General features: G+C 45.7%; 1 protein-coding gene across 3 annotated transcripts in view; it reads right to left on the minus strand.

Annotated features, from left to right (window-relative positions):
* Positions 1-23,117, minus strand: part of ndrg3a (ndrg family member 3a) — a 59,224-nt gene that overhangs the window by 35,068 nt on the left and 1,039 nt on the right. Inside the window, exon 1 of one of the 3 annotated variants that reach the window (XM_012858433.3) lies at positions 4,333-4,420. The exons of 1 other annotated variant lie outside the window; for it this stretch is intronic. In XM_012858433.3, coding sequence (XP_012713887.2) covers positions 4,333-4,348 — 16 coding nt within the window. In that variant the 5' untranslated portion in view covers positions 4,349-4,420. Of the gene's footprint in view, positions 1-4,332; positions 4,421-23,117 lie in introns of those variants that run through there. One more of the 3 variants, XM_012858440.3, reaches the window with a different exon arrangement.

Raw genomic sequence — 23,117 nt, forward strand, 5'->3', positions numbered from 1 at the left:
CTGGATGTGATTTCTGAGCTCAACAGTAATCCCTCTGCATAAGAGCGAGAGCACCGAGGAATTGAATGAAATGAAGATGCCACCCAGTGGTCTAGTTTTCTCCCACAACTAAAGCAAGAGGAGCTGCAATAAAGTATGGATTTCTACGGCAGGAGTTCATAAAATACAGTTTTTAGAAAGAACAAAGAAGCAAAAAAAAAAAAAAAAAAAATGCTAGAATTGGGTTTTGTGTCTTGTTTGGGTCAATGATATCACAACAGGCAAAAGAATGAATGGGGGTCAGCTCATATTAGTGAACATTATGGCAAACGAGAATCGTTTGACAGATTTTAACTAGCGTCTGAGCTGCAAGGGCATCGATCTTACTGGCATGACTCTGGGGCAGCCACTCTGGAGGCGGGTAATACGAACGTGAACAGCCTGTTTACGATCCTCCTGCAGCACCTCAATCGGATTGTCTGACTTGGACTAGGCCACCTTAAAGCTTCCTTCTTTTTTTGAGCCACTCATAGGTGGACCTGCAGATGTGTCCTGCTGTATAACCAAAAGGTTGTTGAGCTTAACGCTACAGTTTACAGGACCGTATTTTTCAGACTATAAGACGCTTGAAATATCGTGTTTGACAATAAGTTTCAGGCGAGATGCAACAGGATTCCTACCTTTCAAAAAGTCACCTTTTTAGTCATCTCAGTTCGACTCAGCTCTGTTTACTTGTACACAAACTGTCTCATGGCACTTTACAACACAAATGGAACCAGAGTATTAAATAACATTTTACTAGAAAAAACAGAACTTGCTCTATAGGTGACTATTTAATAATGTTAGCGAAATAACATCAGGCTGGTAGTGTGTCATTCACCGAAATGAAGAGAAAGAGACTGATAAGCTGTGTGTCTTAATGACTTTCCAAGTAGTTATTTAGCCTTTCTGTCAACTAGTTTACAAAATGATCAACGGTGGGTGTTTAACATGCATATGACTCATTTTGCATTCATGCATGCGTTTGCTGGAAGCTGGTTTCTTTTTATCTTTACATCCCACGTGTTGATTAATAGGAAGCGATTTAGCACAGCGGTATAACGACAGCAGAGCCGGCGATCAGGGATCACATCGCCGTGGAAAGAACTCCTTCCAGCCCGCGCAGGTGTTGCAGCAAACGCGCACAAACACACAAAGACGGACCGGGGGCAGGTTGGACAAGATGCTCTCTCTCCTTGAAGGGAGCAGTTTGTCCGTGCACATGATTACGGAACAAGAGCGGCGACAATCCCCCACCCCCCACCCTACATTTGCTGAAACGCTGCCTCTCCAGCTTCGCCTGTGTGCAGGAGGAGAGGACAGGACGCGGCGTTGGGTTACCTGGCTCATGTTGCACATTATGGCAGATGAAGCCGGGTCTTTGTCGATGCTTAAAGCTGCCAAAGAGGTCAGATCACCTTGTGTTCTTCAGAAAAACAGTCTTCATGCCGAAAGAAGACCGTTTATCAACTCAAACCGCTATAAACAGGAATTTTGAAGGACATAAAACAATGGGTTACTTTGTTTTAGCTCGTCAATGTAATGTTCAATAATAGTAAAATTAACAATATTAGCAACTTTATTTCGATTTCAAATTTCCTCTAAAATCTAAGTAAGTAATTTGGTGTGAGCAGCAGAGAACAGTAAGGGCAATATCATTAGACAGGTTACATTATGGAGGAATACAACGACTAAGGAAATACTAGGGCTGGGCAATAAATTAATGTAATTGATTCATTTGAATTTATAATTCATTAAGATAAAAAAAAAAAATTTAAATCTGGATTTTATTTTGCCAAAGGACTCATTGAGCTTCCATGAAGAGAATAGCATACAATGCTGAATCTATGTTCAGTAAAATATTTTGTCAAAATATTGTAATATTGTAAAGCCTTAAGGCAAGGCACTTTAATTTATTCATTTACTTATTAAGTTAGTTTGAATTTCCACAAGTGAACTGAAGCCTGTTCTTAGCTCCTTGTTTACAACAGCAGGGCAGCCATCTTGTTTTAAAGGCATGTTTCACAGCTTGTGTTTAGTTGCACTTTGAATTCAGGTCAACTCCCAGATGACTGCTAGAAATAAAAGCAAGTTTTTAAAATAATTTCTTTGATTTCTTTTTGTGAAATGAAAAGGAGGGGGTAAAATCAATTAATTGGATTTGGTATTATAAAATCTGAGCTTTTATAATACATACTTTCAGATAGTTTAGCGACAACACTGATGTTGAAGTCAAGCTTACTAGCAAGTTGAGTTTTTTTAGCTCTGAGTCTGGGTTAAAATCTACCCAAATAAATCATTTTCAAATTGTTCTTTCAGTTTTATTGGTTCAAATCAGGCTGGGTCATCTGTGTATGATTAACAGGAACAGGCCAACTGATAAAACCGAAATATTATATAAATGTACTTGTAAATTTGAATGAATTTACACATTTAATTAAATTAGAACCAATTTAGCTCTTCTCCATGTTTTGCTTATCCTCAGTGTTAAAAAAGAACACAAAAACAGAATAGGTTGAGATGATGGCATTAAGCGTTGCCGAACCTGATCCAACTTTTTAAATCTATAGTACCAAGGCAGCATGTGAACCTTCTCCTCGACCGCCACAACCAGGATGTGTTGTTCATCAGTGACAGCTGCCTCTGGGTTAAGCAGTTTAGCTTGCTAGTAGCACGTAGCGTTAGCATTAGCGACGTCACTAATGCTGTAAACACACTTAATTCTTGATCCGACTCAGAAACTTCACAACCCAGGCGTATGGGGGGGGGGGGGGGGGGGGGTGTCTGTGTCTCAGTGGGTAGAGTTTGTGTCTTGCAATCCAAAGGTTGTGGGTTTGACTCCAGTACACACCCCCTGTGAGTGGCATGTTGATGTGCACCTGGGCAAGGCAATGAACCCCAAATTGCCTACATAAATACAGGACCTGTCTGATTACAGACAGTGAACAAGAATAGCAGTTAGCTAAGCATTTAATTTACATTTAATAATAAATAACAGCTAATAAAAGGTTTCTGTAGGACTTATAAAAATAAACTACACCATGCTGCTGGAATCTAACCACTGCTGATCATTCCATTGAATTCATATTTAATACTTAGTCACAATGCAAATCATTTGATTGATTAAATTTACAGTAACATAAAATCCCTTTTTAAAAGGGAACACGATGCGGGTAAATGGAGTCCGGCAGCGGAGACCAAAGCAGCCGCTGGAATGAAACAGAATCACTTCCTGGAGTTTGAGCCAATCCTCCCTGAACAACCTTGAGCCGCTGGTGTCGAATAACTTTCAAGGTTGGCCACAGACGAGCCAACTTCCAGCGGGGGGGTCCTGCCGCCGCGATGCCACCGAACAATCGCGTCTGCGCCGGGCTCAGAGTAAACGACAAAGGTCCGAGCAGACATCTGCCTACGGACGGATTATCGGGGGTCAGGGTCGGCTGTGCTCTGTCAACAGATTACTCCTCACACGAAAACAACCGGTGAAGCACACATGGGCGCGAGGCAGCACAAGCTGTACGTTACATAAAACAATCAGAAATAAAGCAATGAAAACATGGAACGATCTGGTGTGCGTTGGGGGGGGGTCTTCAGCGATCAGATATAAGAAGTGAAAACATGGCTGGAAAAAAAAAAAAAAAAACAGCTGACAAATCCGGCTCAAGTATGGAACTGAATAATATTTAGACAGCTGAGCACGGGAGGAGGGGAGGAGAGGGGGGGGCTAAGGGAAACAAGCGTTCAGCATGCCTGGGCAGATTGAGCGTATTGGACGGATCAATCCAATACTTCCTCAGACTGCCGCAGAAAGTGGGATAGAGGCGAAGCCGGCTGTAGTAGCAGGCGAGTCGGTGGCTGAGGTGTTAACGGGACATAGAGGTCAGAGGATGCTTAAAATGAGACGGGTGGCGTTTTCTGTCCCCATCCCTGCTGACGTCCCCACAGAGGGGGTCACGCAGGCATCCGGTCCTTCAAATCCCTCATCTCCCACATCATTCCTTTCCTAAATTAGCTTTTTTCTCTTCCCCTCTGCTAATACCAAAGCAGAACAACATCAGACTTAAAAAAAAACAAAACATGTAAACACCACCATAACGCACCCATTTTCTACCCGCCGCATGCCAGCCCTGCCGCGCAGCATGCACCGCTGTTGCCATAGAGACGAAGCTGGCTGCTGATGTTTATTCTAAACCGGGATAGACCCACGGGACAGATGTGAGGCAAGGAGACGAGCGGTAGAAACGACGCCGCAGAAGCACGCGTTTTCACTTCATCGATTAAATTTAACCCCCCCCCCCCCGACAATCCACTAACCTGACGGCAATAACATATGACAGCAAAGCTCAGCGGAGCTGGATCGGAGCGCCGCGGCGAGCCCGTCTCCCCGATGACAGCAGAGAAATGTATCTGCGAGCTGTGCGGCTTGCCCTACATTCACACCGCACCGTGAATGTGGAGCAAGTTGAGGGACGGAGGTGGGCTTGTCTCACCCAGGCAAAAAGCTTCTCCTTTCCACCAGACCTGATTTGACTCAGCCCTTTTTTTTATTATTTATTTATTTTAAAAGGTGAGCAACGTAAGAGTACATGTGGGCTCTCAGTCCCCCCATCTGTTCCTCAGGTATATTCCACTGCATGTTGCAAAGGGGAGCCTCGCCTCAGCTGTAAACATCCCACCATGCAGCGAGGGGCGAGGAGGCTGCAGGGGACGGAGGACTGCTAGTTTTCACAGTCAGCGATACCTGTGAGAGATGGGCTGTTTTTGCAAAGACGAGCCGAGATCTGTCAGTTTTGTAAATGGATAACTCGCTTTAACATCCCACCTTCTCTGCGTCGTCGGTGCCGAGCCAACATTTCTGCTCACTAACGCCTTAATGTTCTGGGATGATAGCACAGAGGGAGGCGATTTCGTCGTGGTTTCACCGTTCCAGTGTATTTCCGTGCCGTTTTATAGACCAGCATAAAGTAACTGTAGAGTGGAATGAAAATGACGCACATTTTTTTTTTTCCCCTTACACAAGCCTTTACACTGATTTTCCTAAATCCAAATCAAGCAACAAAGTGCTTTTAAAGGCATCTAGATAGCCTACATGCCTTTCCACCTAAGAGTGGAAAGAATGAAGCCACGGATGAAACTAAGGCTACGTTCACACTGCAGGGAAATGCGACCCAAATACAATCTTTTTCAGGGCTGTGTGAACGCCCCGATTCTGATCTTTTCACCCCACCCCCCCCCAAAAAAAATCTGATTTGTGCCACTTCCATATGTGGTACTAATTCGGATATTTCTCAAAGCGTCCGCAGTCTGAACGGTCATGTCTCATTTTATCCGTCTTTCACGTCACTCTCCTGTCTAGCGCTCCATAAAACACCTGTTAATATCCGTGCTGCTTTCTTCTTATCTTACTTAGTCTTGCTATGATGTGGTCTTAATTTTGTCGGCTCCCATTGCGCAGCAGCTTTCCAATAATAACAACAAGGAGAGATGCCGGCCGGTCTCTGCGTTTTTATTTATTTATTTATCTTTTTATTTGACTTTATTGAACACTTCTAGAAACAATTACATTCAGCATTACGTCTGTAAACAGTGCGCTGCTGTGTGACGTCTCCTGTTATCTGCATATGTGGGTCGCTTTGCGGTCTTGAACCGTTCAGACAGTAGTCTGGTGATAACGGATGCATTTAATAATAGTATGAATGGCCACCTAAAAAAAATAAAAATAATCAGATTTAAATAAATAAATAAATAAATAAATAAATAAATCTGAATTCAGCATCAAGACCTGCAGTGAGAACGTAGCCTAAGACAACCCTAAGAAACCCCACCTGGAAACAGCGTGTGGGATGGAAAACTAGCGATGCTAACACGGAGCCGTAACTCAGTTACCTGACTCCGCCAGATAGATTTGCTCCGCATATCCATCTGGAAACCTTCCGTTGAAGTAATTTTGGGAAGGGGCGAAAATACTGGTTAGCTGATTGGCCTATGTTGGTGATAGACGGGCCAAATAAACCAATCAGATTCGTCCTCCTCTGTTACGAGCGACGACGAAAACACAACCACAAGCCAAGCTACTCTTGCTGCTGCAGGTAAAGGCTCGTTAGCTCAGCAGAGAAATACTCTGTAATTCCGATAAAACTTGCTCGATAGCCACGCTAACGCTAGTTTCATCGGCTGAAGCCGCCATGTTGTTTAGACTGAACTGTCGCGCTTCCCGTTGCGTCACACCTCAACCCGCCTCAAAGCCAACGCTGATTGGACGTTCGTTTGGTGAACGGCTCCAAATTTTCTTCAACGGAGAGTAGCCAGACTGATCTGCGAGTGAAACCTTGAAAGCTCGCGAGATCAGGATGGTCTCACGAGGCTAGTAACTCAGCATCCTCATGGTGGAAAAAGGCTAGAGAGAGTTAAACACAGTCCTGGACAACAAAAACATGTTGGAGGATGCAGGAGACAGCGGTGGAGGTCCACCGTCCAGCTGGATGGTGACTCTAACTACACAGAGACAATTGTTGGCCTATTCAAAGTCCAGACCTAAACCTGATTAAGAATCTGTGGTGAGAGGTAGAAATGGGCGCTCACAGACCGTCTCCATCTGTTATGACCGAACTTGTTGTGTTTTGCAAAGAAGAAGAATCAAAATAAAATTCAATCTTGAAAAAAAAATAAAAATTTGTTCTTCACTTCCCTTCCCCTTTCAAATTATACACAACTTTGTGCTGGTCTATGACATCAAATCTGACACACACAAAAAAAGCCTTTAGGTTTGGGAGTGGTTGTAGGACAAAATGAGAATCAAGCCTGCTTTTTGCTAGGTATCGCAAGTCTTTAGCTATTAGCCGAGCGAGGATAGATGTCCCTTGTGGTGCTCTGCACAAAGGATAACGATGAAGAGACATGTTCCAGCGCAGCTACTGGAGACCGAGCTGCTCTCTCCCCGCTTCCAGCAGGTGTGTATCTGCCATATCAGCTGACTGATCAGCACATCTCTTCCTCCTCCATGTCTTTTCATCTCCACCTCTTCTCGGGTCATCGGGGGCCCGCTGACCCACTTTTAGCCCCCTCAATTAGCACCCACCCTTGTTTGTCACCATGGTGACAGTGACCGCAGCTTTCCTTAACGTGGCTATGGCCACGCTTTGACAGGGACCGCTCTGACTGAATTCGGGTTCACTCAGGGGACCGCCGTCTGCCTGAGCAGCCCGGCCCGGCCGCAGGGATGCCGGGCTAAACCCCTGAGTGCAAACGGCTGCCCGTTTGGCGGGGGAGAGGATTACAGTGGAAACTGTGGGGTGAGGGGGGCATTAGACTCGCTCTGCCATGTAAAACATTCATCCACTTGAGAAAGCCTCGTTTGGAACATACTTGATTTTAATGCAGAAGATTTCCGTACATTGGAAATGCCGTTTTATCCCGACAGACAGATCATCAATAGATTAAATCCGAGTCCTTATGATTTATTTAATGCGTTTACTCAAAGCCCAGAAACTGTTCCTTTATGCAACATAGCTTCACTTGAAGTTTGCTTTGGAAGTTTGTGTATCGGGAGCTTCTTGCTCCTTAACTGCACGTACATTGACATAAATTTCTCAGAAGTGCACACAGCAAACGTTGAAACTGACAAACAAACACAGAATAAACTTCTAAATGCACCCTAATCCCGAACAGTATGATGTAGAATGAGAAAAGCATGAGAATGTGTGAGTCCTTCAGACTGATTTTTGGTTGAAATAGCTTCACTATGCTACATGACATATACACACCATCTGCGTTATACAGTGGCGTTTTACTTATGAGCTCAATTCATTTTTCTTTTACAGCCCGGTATTGACCTCACCATAACTCCTCATTATAAGCTCTAATTTGACTTGACCGCGGTCTGCGCAGTGAGGGCTCGGTTGCTCTGACAGAAACCTAACGTATGATTACGGGCGTGTGCTGCTGATTACGGAGGGCCTCGCTTTACAACCTAATTATGACTTCTGCATGTCTTGTTCTCTCATCCACGTCCTTCGTATTTAGCGTGGCATGAAAGCCTTTAAGGATCCGTCTCCCCGGCCTCCGTCAGCTGCAGGGAGGAGCGCGTCTGTCCGCCCGCTCCGACAACGGCTCAACTCTTCAGAGAACACGAGCGGGTCTGTTCTGAACGGGGACCCCCCCCCCCGTCCTCACTCAGACCCGGCCAGAGCTTCTCGTCACAGAGGCGAAACAACAGAGTCCACATTCCTGCGACGACCTCTCGCTTTTTGGAATCTCTTCTTCTGCAGTTCTTCGGGCCTACAAAACAAGACCAAACCACTTGTTGTTGAGATGCCCGGCCGTGCTCAGCTGGGAGACGTCCAGGATCATGTCACTGGAAATTTCCTGGTCCCCCCCCCCCACCCCGCCCGTCCCCGACTTTTCATAACACAGTGTTTACAGCTCTGGGTCTGCAGAGGCGGCCGTCGGCAGTGGAGTAAAGCTAATGGACTATGACGAGGCTCAGTTCCGGATTATTGCTCCAACACGGCTCGTTTGGCAAGAGAATTAGAACAGGAAAAATCCCTCTGAGTGGGATTTGAACCCCACCTCCTCCACTCGTTAGGTCAATAACAAATACAAGTGAGGTAGCTTATCATCGTTGCGGGCGTGTTGCTTTTGAATTCAGGAGACCAAAGGAAAGCCCTGGGAGTCGATCTGATCTGGGGTATGCGCCGCTCTCCTCCACGGTGGATCACCTAACAACCAAAGGTCCCCCGCTGATATTTCCAGCAGAGCCACTCAGACAAATGAGCACGGCGACCGCAACCCACATCCTCGCAGTTCCCCCGTGCAGCGCGCCTGCTTAATTAAATGACAGCCTGCTCTCCTGAGGCGCCGTCCTCCTGCTTACAGCTCCCAGGATTCTCCTGACACAAACTGACACGATCTTCCTTTCTGCGACAATGTGACAGAAACATGATCAGAGATCCTAAAGAACACATTTAGGTTTAGAGATCAAACTGAGGACGATGCGACAGGATGCAAAGAAACAGGGTCCCCAACAGTTCACAAAGGGACGGATGCACCGGGAAGCTAAGACCAAAGACTCGTTAGGTGGAGAAAGACAATAGGAAAATGCTCCCCGTTAAAAATTAACCTCACAGATTGATCTTCCCAAGGTTAAAGGGATCTAATCAAAACAAAATAGTGCATTGCTAGAATTGTTGCTGCCCTTATTAGAAAAGTAGACCCAGCCTCCATAGCAGCCTGAGCACTCGGCCGGCTATAACTCAGTACAGAAGTGATAAAAAAATAAAAAAATGTTGCAGGGCCTGTCGTCGAACGGAACATGAGGAATTACACAGAACCGGATCAATACTACAGGCTGTAGAGGCGTGAGAGCTCGACAGAACCAGAGTTTGGGAGTCGACCTTTGCATCATTAAATGTGCCCTTAATGTGAAGGTCTTTATCTCTTTTAGACAGCCTATAAATAAATCCAGGACTGTCCTATCGTGAAGCGAGTTTTATTCGATTTTTTAGGAAATGGTTCACAGACAGGCCATTAGTTCAGAGCCTCGGGCTTCTCTACAGCCCTTTGTGGTTTTTAGCAGCTAAAAACAAGCCGAAGCTAATCTTTTAGTTTTCCACAAATTGAACTTTAACAGGGATCCGACATCCCGACTTCTCTGGGATTAAACTTGTGATACTTCGGTGAACAATTTAAGGTGTAATCTCTGGCTCCAGCTCAGTTCACCCCTTTGACCACGTGCACCGTTGCATTACCATTTAACGCCTTCATACCTGCATAGCATACCTATAGACAAACTGCTTTGCATCTGTGTACTTAAAAACAATAATGTATGATATTAGTTTTCATCGTAGTTTAGCATCTTCATGATTTATGCTGATAAATGTGATAAAATGCTGAAATCTCACCTACTTTAATATAGCTCTAAATTTTTATTATTATTATTATTATTATTATTATTATTATTATTATTATTATTATTATTATTATTATTATTATTATTATCTAAGGGTAACTGCCAGGGGGATTTGTCTTACCCGCTTTAAGAAACAAGGGTTTAAAGCATTTTTCCATCTCATGATCTATGATGAGGAAATGTGATGAATAAGATCTACCGGCATAAGGTTGCTCATGGTGATTTGATCAGGGGCCATAAACTGACATATTTCATAGTCAACTGTCTCAAATGGACTGTATGGTTTTTTTTATATATATATAGAAACAATATAATACTGAATTCTATGTGAGATTATTTATCTCCATAATTCACTGATAATGACATAGATAAGAAATGAGGGAGCCAGTTTTTAAAAAGCCAAATTACCCTGCAGCTGTACTCTCCGTTTATTCAATTAGTATAATTTTTGGAAATACCAGAAACAGAAAACAATATCATCAGAAAAGCTTTTATGGAAAACAATACAAATAAACTGGTGACAGGAATCGTATTTTTTTCCGGGTGGATTGCCCTGGTGAGTGAAACGGAGCCGCAAACATACATCTTTTTCTGCTCAGTAAACACACCGCATATAAACGCTTCCAGGTCGCACTGACAAAAACACTCCTGTGGAAAAAGATGTTAAGCTGGAAGAAGCTCCTAAACAAGAAGGTGTATTCTCCGTGAAGGCCTGTTGGCTGTTCATTAAGGCTGCTAGCATTAAACAGGGAGTGGGTCTGTAGCAGGTAACAGTCAGGCTAAATCTACAACCATAAAGTTGCTGTTTAATCCCTTTGAGCTTCCAACCTTGGGCTAAGAAATGCACGTTGTTTAAGGTTACACTAACTAAAGCAAACTATGCTAATAGCTAATGTAACATGCTAGCTTATAAATAGAAAATGCCTTTGCTTTGAAATGGAAAATTTTTATGGCAAGTCCTCTCTCACACAGTGTGACGTCGCCTCGGGTCCAAACATAAGAAATTAGTGAACAATCACAGCAGGAAGGCCAGATATTTATTAACCCTCCCTGCAAGCTGAATTCTCTCAGTATTTGTGCGTTTACAAACACACGAGAAGCCATCTTGCCTCGCTCCCGCCTAAACCACTTGTCGGCCAATCACATTGCAGTATTATGGTTTAAGGCGGGACATACAGCTGTGACAAAAGCAAGAGCCGCTGCTATCACATCTGTTTCATCAGAATTCACAATTTCTTCTCTGATAGAAGAACAGGAAGAAGCCCTTTGACCAGTGGAAACTGGTTGTGGTTTCTCATGCCGCCTGCTGCTTACATCTTCATTGATAGTGACTGGCTCAAACCAACCTTTGGTAGGCGGGCAGTAGGCATTGCTTCGTCCAATCAGCTCGGTAAGTTCTGCTGAATGTCCCTCCTTTCCCTGAACGGATTCGATAGGAGCAGACCCACATTACACATTATCAATCTGGGTTGTCAGATTAAATTTTATGGTTCCTCAACACCAAAAAAAAAAAACGTAAATAAAAGGGGAAATTACCGGCAAAACTCTGACTATATATCTCTACGTAGCACCAAACAGCCAGGTCGTTTGTGATCATCAAAACAATCTGTGCTTTGATTCTTTATTGTAAGCGAGGACCTTCATGTCAGACCAGCGTGTTTTCAATCTCGAACACACAGTTGGGAAGCTAGACGGATCCTGACCCTCTCTCACTTTTGACTGGATCGGTCTTCAACGCAGTGATCCGCTGGCAGGCCAGCTGAGACGCTGCGAGTGACGAAGCACAGCGCTGACATGAAGCCACTTCACTCATGACTGATTGGACAGGTCCGCCCGCGTTGAACCAAAAGGTCGCACAGCGGCGGTGGTTTCTTTCAACCATGAGGGAAAGCTGGATTTGAACAGCAGCTGGAAAATACAACACACCCAAACAGAACCAGCTGCACAAAAAAAAAACAAAAAAAAAACAGCTGTGTTGAGATGTACAACATAAGGGCACATCTCCATCTAGGCACATTTCTTCTGTTTTTCAACGCTGCAACTAAATAGATCCTTCATAATGACTGGTTACCACCTTGGTTACTGCAAGTGTACATTTGATTTAAGAATGTTTAATCACTATAACAGTAGGTGGGTGGGAATAAGGTGTTTTATGTTCAGGCATACTAAACACCTGTTATAATATATCATATTAAGATATAAATCTTAATTTGAGATATCCTGTGAACCTGTGTCCTATGTTTCTAGGAACAGCGTGGAGCTAAGATTATAAATCATGTATAACCCTGATTTTACTCTACTAAAGAGTGAAAAAAATTCAGAGTGTAAAAAAAAAACTTTGCTTCTGAAGTCATTCAGCTGTACAATCCACTGTCTGTCACTCAATCAAGCGAACCCATGTTATAATGTCTTAGGAAATTCTACAATTATTTTAGTAATTGAGCCACAAAAGGAGGACAGACAGAGGATGAAATTATAATTTGACAGAAAATGGCTCCTTAACTAGCAGGCCTTAAACCCTGCAAATATAAGACGGCTTAAAAGCCTCCTTTGAATTACGGCTTCTCAACTTCTGCATAATGCATCTCTTCCTCCCTGAAAACCTGATGACAATGGTGCAGGAGACACGACGTCGTGTTAAGTACTCCAGTATTCTGGTAATCTTCTAATATGATCAGATTTCTCCCAGTTACGCCCTTCTGTACTTCTTTGCCTTTCTTTTTATATTACATCTGACCGTCTCCCGGGGCAAGTAGCCAGTTCCCTACTGTAGCACGCACAGGTACTGGATACGCCTCTAGAAGGTATACAGGAGTCCCAGGAAGGAGTCCCTATGTGTAAAACCTTTAGCTCAATCTGTGGACTGCACTGTTCACAGCCTCTATGCAGCTGATTTAGAGGACGTCCGCGCAAATCAATCTACATTACCCATCCCCTTTAGTAAACGTGGCACCAGAACGTTGTATCTGTGCACCATGCCCATTTCGGTCATCTGTCACTGTAGTAATTGTGAGCGTATCTGCGAGGAAAAGCCTCGCTCATTAGCAAACACAGAACCTGGCCCGGCATAAAGGACCGTTTGTTGGGCTGGCTGCCGACGCGGAGACCTTCCTCTGATCACTCAGGAGCCGCGCTCTGTTTGGGGAAAGCCTCGGGAATGCTGGCCCATCTAAACGGGCCCATGACCTCACCGGTCCACAACACGCAGGGCCTGTCTGCCACGCTTTGTGAAACGCATCCCACAGTTTCCAGCAGCAGGCTTATTTTATTACGCCAACACCGAGTCAGGGAGCGACACCGATATTTTCCACCAGTGGAAGCGATGTTTCAGACCGGCAGGCTGGAAACTCCATTTATTTATCACGCCCGTAAAAAAAAAAAGAGAGAGGAAGGGCAGGGAGCAGCCTGGATCAGAGTCAGTCCCCTCCCGTCCATCCCCGCTTAGCGCACCGGTCCATTCAGCCTCACCGAGTGACCAGGGCTGCTATTTTAGGCCGACCTCATGCATGATTGAGGAACAATTTCCGCGGCGAGTTGCATATCAATTTTAGGGGGGGGTCTTTCGGGTTGGAGCGTTTTCACGGAGGCTCTGCTGGGGTAACCGGAGTCTGCGACGGCAAACGGGTGAAACCTTCGGGGGGTGTTTCGTTTGGAAGAGCGCGCCGTGTTATTAGAGCGCTCCTGCAGCTTTCGCACCGGGGTGGGGAGGGCGGGATGGTTAGCTGATACAAAGAGAAAACAGATCTGAACCATTACGGCTGTAATTACATCAGCGGATGAACCTCGGGATAAAAAGGAGATGCCCAGTAAACCTCTCACGGCCCTGATTTTACATTAGAGGACGGATGATTAAGGCCGCTGCTGTACGTCTCATTCCACCGTAAGTGAAACACAAAGCTGTAAGGCACCTCTTCTATGATGGCGTGTACTATACGCAGAGTCTGAATACAATTTAAACTACTATTAAAAACAGGCTGACTGGATTCTGAATTCCCCCACTCCCCAAAAAACCCACATAGTTTACCATAAACACCATCACACCTAGAGTGAGACAAGACAAGAAGCAGTTTTGCCATTTAACCCTGCCTGCAAGCTGAACCACCTCTGAGTCAATCGATGCCTGTCAAGGCGACGTCTGTAAGCACTTTGTCAACCGATGATTAAAATAAATTTTTCTATTCTACTTACAGTCTGCCATTAGGAAAACGTGCCTGGAAGCAGCGACTTGAGTGATAATACCTCCCAGCAGGAGGTGAATCTGAGTTATTATGGTGTGATCAGGCAGTCAACAGGCCCAAAAAGAAGGGATCAGGACCCCGTAAGAAATAAACGATGAGTACGATTTGAGCATTTTCATGACAACTGATCTTTTTAATTCATGGGGGCAAAAAAGGTAACATGGCTAAAGTGCTTGGGTATAACATGAGCTGATGGCTAGTGTTAGCGCATGTTGTTCGGGAGGTTTAAAGCTGCGCTGACGCACGTTCAAGAGCGCTGCCGACTTTTCCACGTTGCTCTCAAACATCTGTGTTGTACTGACCGTTAACGGTCTAATTTCAGCGTAACTTTGACAGCTTTCAGCTTAACGGGCCATTACGTTTAAATGCGCTGGCGAGAACCCGGTCGTAGCTTCGGCATCCTTCAGCTTGGCCTACAAATTTGTGCCGAAAAATAAAAAGTGGCATTGCAAAAGTGGCGTTACATTGGTAAGCGGGACGCCCATGATCTCGTTTTGCAGCAAATACTGTGATGTAGTTGTTAAAAAAAAAAAAACACAACAGAGAACAGAGCAAGCTTAAACAGATTATAAAAATATCCACACAGCTCCTGGTCAGACTACATTGCCCTTTTCTGCACTCCTAGAGAATTCAATCCCACAACAAAATGTATTTAAAAAGGTTAAAAAAAATAGATTTAGCATGATATGTCCCCTTTAAACCTCCACGCCAGGTGCCCCCACAGAGCGGCTGTTGTCAGTAGATCACTTGTGTAAGCCTTACGAGACAATAACCACCTTGCTTGACCCACCAGAGGCATAACAGCAGTGGGCTGACCTAAACCCACACGCTGTCTTGGTTCTTGCAGAAAAGCTGCAGAGATGGCAAGAAAGTAGTTAAATCCCAGCTTGGGGTGTTTTGAAAAAAAAAAAAAAAAAAAGGGGCTTATATGTCCTGATGGGAGGATGGATGGACCGGGCATATGGAAGAGAGGTTCTGAAGCTGAAACTTAATACTGAGCAAATAAAACCGGCACGTGATTAACAACAACAGACGAGGATGCTGGAGACTTTTTTCCAACCCTAACCTAGTTGTGCCCGTCGAAGGCAATACGGCAACATTTTTCCATCTACTAGTGGGCATTATTGATGGCTTCAGGCCCCGAATATATACACTGGAGCAAGAGCAGAAGAATATCAGAGAACGTCTAAGAGAAGAGGCAAACCTGCCTCTGAACTGATTAAAGGTCAGGGGAGAGCTGCCATCACACAGCACTGAATCATTTTAAGTCAAACCAAATGTTGGAAATGTGTCTGGAAATTGATTAGAATTTATAACAAGGGAAATTGAGGGAAAAAAATATCAAAGTTGGTGAATATGAAACCTATATTAAAAGGACTGCTATGAGATAAGAACTGTATCTGCATCTAATCAAATGAAGCCAAACCCAGCGGTTCTGTTTAAAATCAACTCTTTTGTCTCAGATGAGCGATCTCAAAAGACAGAAAAAAACTCTTTCAGAAGCGTTTTATTTTATACGTTAAACAGATCGTGGTCTTTCAGCTTTCAGCCACACCTGGTTTCAAGCTGGTCTCCCTGATTTAGGTCACATCATCCATTCTTCAACAGAAAAAACAATTTGCTCCACAATAACAGGAGAGAATATCCCTTGTAACCACGTGAACACGTTTTTTTTTTTTTTTTTTTTTTTTTTTTTACAGCAGTCAATCGCTCCAGCTGATCCCCTCATCAGCAGCTCCGGTCCGCAGCAAAACGCTGTAGGATGGCGGATTAAACACAGGAACACCCAGAAATCTGCCGCTGACTGAAATCAGACGGGTTTTTTTTTAATCAACCCTGATCAGTGGCTGGCTTCACTGAGGAAGCCACGGAGCGAGGAAGGCTCAAAAACGTAGCCAGAGGAAGCGCAGAAGCGACGTAAAAGAAATCAAAACATCGTCTCCAGTCCGTTCAGGCTTGCAAGAGAGAGCGAGACGTTCATCAGGTAACAGGAAGGCTGAAAATATTAGTTTTCAGCCTCTGAGCCTCAGTGAGTCACGGACCAGGTTGGAGACGGGAAATATTGGCAGCGAGCTTTCTGGCTTCCTCAGACTTGAAGAGATACACGCCCCCTCTGTGAGAGGCAGGGACCCCCCAGAGCCCCCTGGGACAAACAACCATGCAGCCACGCTCAAACCTAAGGGCAATGTGCCCAGCAGGAGGAAGTAGGAGTACCCGGAGAGGACGTACGCATTCCTGGGGAGAACATGCAAACTCCATGCAGAGAGCCAGCAGCTTCTTGCTGCAAGACAGTGACAACTGGAGAAAAAAAATTAGACTGGCTGGTCGAAGCTCCACAGAAACTGGAGATAGGAAATTGGCCACAACACTGATTAACGCGCCTGTTGCTAAAAAAGGTAAACAAAACAACAGATAATGGCAGAAAAACACAGAAATCTGTTGTGATGGGTGGGAGCGAGGTCTGAGCGTCTCTCCTGGCTGAGCCCCTCCTTTCCGCCCAGCTATAAATAAAACCGAATGGCTGCGGCTGTCGGCCCTGCACTCAGAGCTGCTAATAGAGTACCTGTCCCTCCTCTGCTACGCTAAGCGAGCTGCCGGCCTGTGGGGACTTCCTGCGCCGTGCTTGGCGATGTAGAGAGCCAAGCGAAAGACAAAGTGTCTCAGGGCGTGTGTGTGTGTGTGTGTGTGTGTGTGTGTGTGTGTGTGTGTGTGTGTGTGTGTGTGTGTGTGTGTGTGTGTGTGTGCGTCCGGTGGATGTGGGGAGGCAGAGCTTCCAGAGCTGTGGAGTCCTGCCGGACGCCGGGGCAGCTGTGGAGGCAGCGGGGAGGCCATCTGTGAACCCCGCTCACGAGATGACCGATAGAGAGAGAGAGAGAGAGAGAGAGAGACGCACACAGGCGGCGGTCAGCAGGACGGGGCGAAACACGAGACGCGGCTTCAATAAAACATGAACGCGGCGCGGCGGTACACGAGCGCCGGGCCCCACAGACAGACCGCCTGTGAAAACACGCAGCGCTTTGAATGCAGACATGTCGTATTTCAGGGGGAGAAGCGGCACCAAGAAGGCCGTCCCTCACAGGAACACGGCCTGAGCTAATAGAGTTATCCATGCGGTCGGCCCGGCTGCCACAGTGACTGATCACTGACAATTCAATCTCCAGAGAAACACGGGGAACACGCCTCCCCCCCCCGCCCCTCCTTCAGCTGCTGCCGCCAGTGGAGGTCCTCGGTGTCCTTGGCAACCACTCAAGGGGAGGTCCCCCCCCCCCCCTCCCATCACCATTCACCGCTCAGCTGGTGACGCCCCTGAACTCCAACGACCTTTCTCCCATCATTTACATAAAGCCGTTCTGCTCTCACAAATTCAGCCAACATGTGGAAAGCCACACGGGCAGAAAGAGGCGCAGACACGGAGCATCTGTCCACGGCGGTCCTGACTCACACCGCCACGCACGCACTCCCTCCTGAGAGATCCGACGCAGGCTGAGGGAGAGCAGCTTTCAGACCACCAGGGCGATGCCCACCACCAGCACAGGTAGCGTTCCCAGGCCCAGAGGGGATGAGCGCAGTACCCTGTGGGAGACATGCTGACGCGCTAAAGGAGAGCGAGTCAGATGAGCGCCGGCTTATCTTTGCTGACGGCATCCCGCCTACACGGGCCTTGGAGATGTTCCATCCCACTGTGATCACAACCTTTAATGTGTTTGAACGGCATTTAATGTAACTGGTCCACACAAAGAAGAACATAATTGTGAAGAGAAAGATGATACATGGCACCAAAGATGACCTAAAACAAAGTTGAGGAGAAGTCCCTGAACACACTATCCTTATGGTGAAAGACGACAGAGGAAGGCTAATGCTGCTTTTCACCAGCAGGGCCCGGGGTGAGCTGACGGTAGAACCGGTACGGGTAAATGGATGACAGGGAGGAAATCTGTTAGAGGTGAGACTAGGACAGAGAGAACAGTGACACTTAACGCAGAGCCAGAGCTACAGCAGCTCTCAAAGTATACTCATGTGCTAGAACGGCCTAGTCAAAGCACAGAGCACGAAACGTGTAAAAGTCCCCAGTGCATGAAGACTTGCCCGGGGCACTGTGTGTGTCGGGGGCATCTAAAGGTCCGTTTTGGCTTCTTCTTCAGGAATAGGCTTTGTTTCTCTTTTAAGTTGAAGAAGAGACTGGTAGCTGCAATGTTTTTACCCATTCTGTACTATGGTGACCTAATCTATATTAATGCCCCAGATCAAGTTTTAAAAATGTTAGACTCAATTTACCATGCCTCCCTACGATTTATCACAAATTGTAAGCCTCGCACACACCACTGTGAACTTTATATACGTGTGGGCTGGCCAGCATTAGAGACTCGTAGACTCACTCACTGGTATATGATCATTTATAAGGGTATTCTGCGTCTGCTCCCCTCATACCTCTGTGAGTACATTCAACCAAGAGCGGCTGGACTGTATTCTCTACGTTCTCAAGAGTCTCTGCTGTCTGTACCTAGTATCCGCACTGAAGCTGGAAAGACAGCTTTTCGGTACTCTGCCCCCACAGCATGGAACAATCTTCAGAAAGACTGGAAGTTGAAGGATTTGAATCTGATCGGACATTTTAAACGATTGCTCAAAAGTTTGGAAATGAGATCTATGGTTTGTAACTGTTTTATGAAATTCTAATTTAGATAGATGTTATTGTAAACTGTAATGTAAATTGTAATGTAATCTGTTGCCGCTATCTTGGCCAGGACTCCCTTGAAAAAGAGATTGTTAATCTCAATGGGACTTTTCCTGGTTAAATAAAAGGAATAATAATAATAATAATAATAACAACAAGCTTAGAACCGGAGCCATTCCCACCTACAGCTGTTACCGTTGACGACAGATGAAAGCCTGCCTCCAGCAGGTAAAACATCAGCGCAGTCTCACCGCTTCACTCCAGACAACCTTTCTCAGATACTATTCATGCTATTGCCACGCTCATCACCCAAGATACAAACCAGCAGAAAAAAACAATTAGAGAAACAAGTGGAGCCGTCTGAAATCCCAGGCAGGCTAGTTTTAGGAGGTGGAGCCCAGCAGACCCAGGTAGGGTCTCCAGCTCTAAGCCCCAAACACGCTGCTTCTCTGCAGGGCAACGAAGGGGAGGGTCAGGCGGCCGTCGACGCGTGAAGAACGAGCCTCACTGCGTTCTCATGGCTGGGAATTCACAAGGCAGAGCACACAGAGCAGAAGATGCTGACAGGCGTTTCAGCTTGTGAGGAGAGTCAGGAGCAGAACCCGTCCAGACACGGTTCTGGTCCTGACTCCGTGGGGACGATCAGGTAGGATCAGGTTGTGAATACACAGTCCTGGACAACATGGTGAACACGACCCCAGGTACAGAGGCCATGGTCCTCCACGCGGCTGACCCCCCCCCCCCCCCCCCCCCCCCCAGCTCTCAAACCACTTTTACTGTCAGCCTACTTTGTGACCCAGTTACCAAAAATCAAAGAAAAGCCATTTTCAGTAAATCAGAACATCATTAACACACACTGACGATGTTTTAAAGCCGTCAATTAAGATTTCTTTTTCCACCTCCACTTAATAAAAATACAGCATTTAAGATTAGAATATTGCATCAGATCAATAAAAAAGCTAAATTTTTCAGATAAAAATGGGAATCTGATGAAAAGTTTGCTCAATGCCGGCTTACAGGTCGTTGTTTTTTTACTGTCAGAAAAACAGGCCTCTTAGCGATAAATATTCTAATCTACTGAACACGGCTGTCTACCAAAGGTTTAAAAAGTTACATTCCCCAATCTCTGAACATTTTCCTTCCTTTTGATGAGCTGCCAGAAAAAGCAGTGGCTGAACACTGCCGGTCAGCTGGCTGAAGGGCCGCAGGGCTTCAGAGAAAGACACGCGTGTCTGTAAAGCAGCTGAGCGCAGCCCGGCTCTCCTCCGGTCTGATAGCCGGGCTAACCGGTAGCTAACAGCCCGGCGTCACGCCATGACCAGCAAACACGGATAACTTCCTGTAAACGAATGCTTGCTTCAGCCGTGGTTATTAAAGAACAACAAATGGCACCGATAGCAACATCAAAGATACTTTAACGGCGGTCAGTTTACCGTCCAAAGTATTTATTGTTGTCAGTTTAATAATTTTAGATGTGCTTACACATAACTGAGGCGAAAGCTTTGCACACACAGATCGATGGGCCGGTGACTAGAACTGGACAATTTTACGCTTGACTGCGTTTTAACTGAGGGCAGAGATGCTTTTTTTTGTCTTTATTCGTTTTAACAATCATATGAAGATCAACATCGTGAGTGGATAAGGTCTAAAGCTCCCACTGGTCTCCGCAGACAAGTTCAGATAAAGTGCTGCTGACAGGAGCACCAAAGGTTGGGGCCGACGTAATCTGCAACATCCAACAACAGAAAGAGAGAACAAAAAGGAAAAACGTGGCTCAGTCTCAATCTAGGAGGTTACTGCAGCATTCAGCGGCTATATTCCCGTTTCCCAGGCCCAGCTGCTGCCCCTTTATGCAGGGTCTTACGGTAAAACGCTGCTACTTTGTTCTGATGTTTAATTTTAGACACCAGAACAAAAAGAGAAGGCAGATTTCAGAGAAAAAGTTAAACTTTCTATTTAGATGCAAGCGTTTGATGATGCAGTAGAGCCCTACAGTGAACAGCAACGTCATAGGTTTATATTATGCATAATTTATGTATTTGTTTTTTAGAGATTTGCATCACAGAACATTTATTAGAAGGTGAACAAGTTTATTTATCACAATACACCAAGCAACCAGTGCCATCAGGGGGCTGTGTGTGTGCGTCGATATGGAGGTCTGCACCACCGGGCCTCCTCCCTCCCTGCCGCCGTTTCAGGCTCGGTTCTCTGGGTCAGAACACGGATCGTGTTTTTTTTTTTTTCCCGGGCGGATGCCGGCAAATCTTCAGAGACAGCAAACGCTGAGGTGGGGAGGAAAAGGAGGCAGACTGACTGTCAGCACGGAGGCTTAATTACCGTCTCCATCCCTGCGGCGGGTGTTACGGCCTGACATTCATCCCCGCTCCGAGAAATCCTCCTCTTACACAACACGGTTTCTGCCTTTTTGTGCCGAGTAATCCCTGCGATACATCAAGTTTACGCCCTAATCTGGGCTGAAAAGGACTTTTAACGGCGCTTTCGCTAAATGAGGAGGTGAGTCGACGTGAAAAGAAGAGCAGGAAATAACAGACGAAGCGGCTGCAGACCACAGCCGGTGGATCTGAAACCTGACCGGCAACGTTCGGTGATCTATTTCCCCATCAGTGAATGCACCACATACCTAGCAAACCAGGTTGCCCTAGCAACAACACTCTTCAGCGTGGAAGTCGTCACTGTGAGAAAGACACTTTGAGCTGTTCTGGGGTCTGCTGGGCCTTTTTTTTAATAGGTTCATTATTGTAAATGTCTCTTTGTTTAAACATAGCAAATTGGTTTCCACAGATTATCTACATTTAAACCAAGATTATTTAATGGAGTTTGTAATCGCTGAATAAAACTTATTTAAGCATTTAATTTTGAGCAAACATTCTGAAAAAAAAAAGGCTTTGGTGGGGCTGGTCTTAATTTAATGAATTCAGAGGAACCACAACTAAGTGGGCAGGAAGTTTCTTGAAAGGAATCTTAAGAAGGAAACTAGATTTTCTTTTTTTTTTATTCCAAGCAGCAAACTGTTCATTAGAGGCCGCTAACAGAGTTCAGCTCCATTGGGTTTTATGGATACAGCAGAGCTGAACCTCTCCACTGCGGTTGGGGCTGTGTTTCGCATCTTTTCCGGGTCCGGAGAGAGAAGCGGTCTGCCACGGCCCGTTAACTTGTCCCTGCCCTGAGGGAGCCAACTCAACTGGACTTCAGCGGCCATTGGAGCCTTCAGCCTCTCTCCGTCATGGAAAACGGTGGCGTTATAAAGACTGGGAGGCGCGTGGAAGTCTCCATCATCTCAGGAACACGACCAGAGACATTTTAGGTCACGCTAATGACACCAGTAGTGCTGCTGGTACTCCTGCATTTCCCCACCAAGGGACAAAAAAGGATATTTCTATTCTATTCAATATTATATATAATAGGACGATTAAGACCGTTTAAATTGCCAAGTCAAAAATCTATTTTGCTTTAAATTAGTGGAGTTTTGTTTGTCTGATATCGCTTCACTTCTTATTTAAATGATTAACGACGGCTCAAACCGCCAACGCCAGAAACATTTATTTCTTTGTTCACAGCTCTTAAAAGAGAAACTGGAGTTGGCTAAGATTTGTCTTAGAAGTTAAAAGCTTAAAAACAAACATCGGATCAGGGCGTCGCTCACAGCGCGGCTGTCGGTGCCACTCGGGTGAGTCGGCCCTTATTGCAGGTAAAAACGTTTCCAACCACATTAAAGACTCTAGGGACAATGCGTGGATTAATGAGCAACTTCTGACTCTCCCACTGGATGAGTTGACGGTGTAATAATCAACCGACGGGTCTCAACAACACGGCAGTAAAGCGCTTATTGCTTTGGAGAGCTTGATCCTGCGGAAAGAAGGCAGCTTTGGTGCTAATCTGTTATCTGGTGGCCTTTCAGGACGGAGCAACAGCCTGAAGGAGTCATGTTGTGAGTAACTACAGGCTGCTGGTTGTTGTGTAAGCTCTGCTCGCACTCGGCTAACCACGACGTTAAGGAGACAGAGAGCACGAGTCCAACCGGCGCCATTGTGAGATCTGAAGGAAAGAAGGTAAACGGATCTGAAGAAGTCAGCAAAGAAAGGTCAGGGTGACCTTCCAGCGTTACCACGTCTTCTTTAAATCAGAGAGAACTGAAGTTATGGGGTCTTTATTGTGCTGCGGCCCCACAGTTTTACTCCAGATCCTCCCACAGAAGCCATCCCACGTGGCGGGGGGGTGTGTTTTTGACCCGGACACCCTTCTCTGGCTCCTGGGTGAC

Source organism: Fundulus heteroclitus, chromosome 20, assembly GCF_011125445.2.
Source record: "Fundulus heteroclitus isolate FHET01 chromosome 20, MU-UCD_Fhet_4.1, whole genome shotgun sequence".
Taxonomy (NCBI): domain Eukaryota; kingdom Metazoa; phylum Chordata; class Actinopteri; order Cyprinodontiformes; family Fundulidae; genus Fundulus; species Fundulus heteroclitus.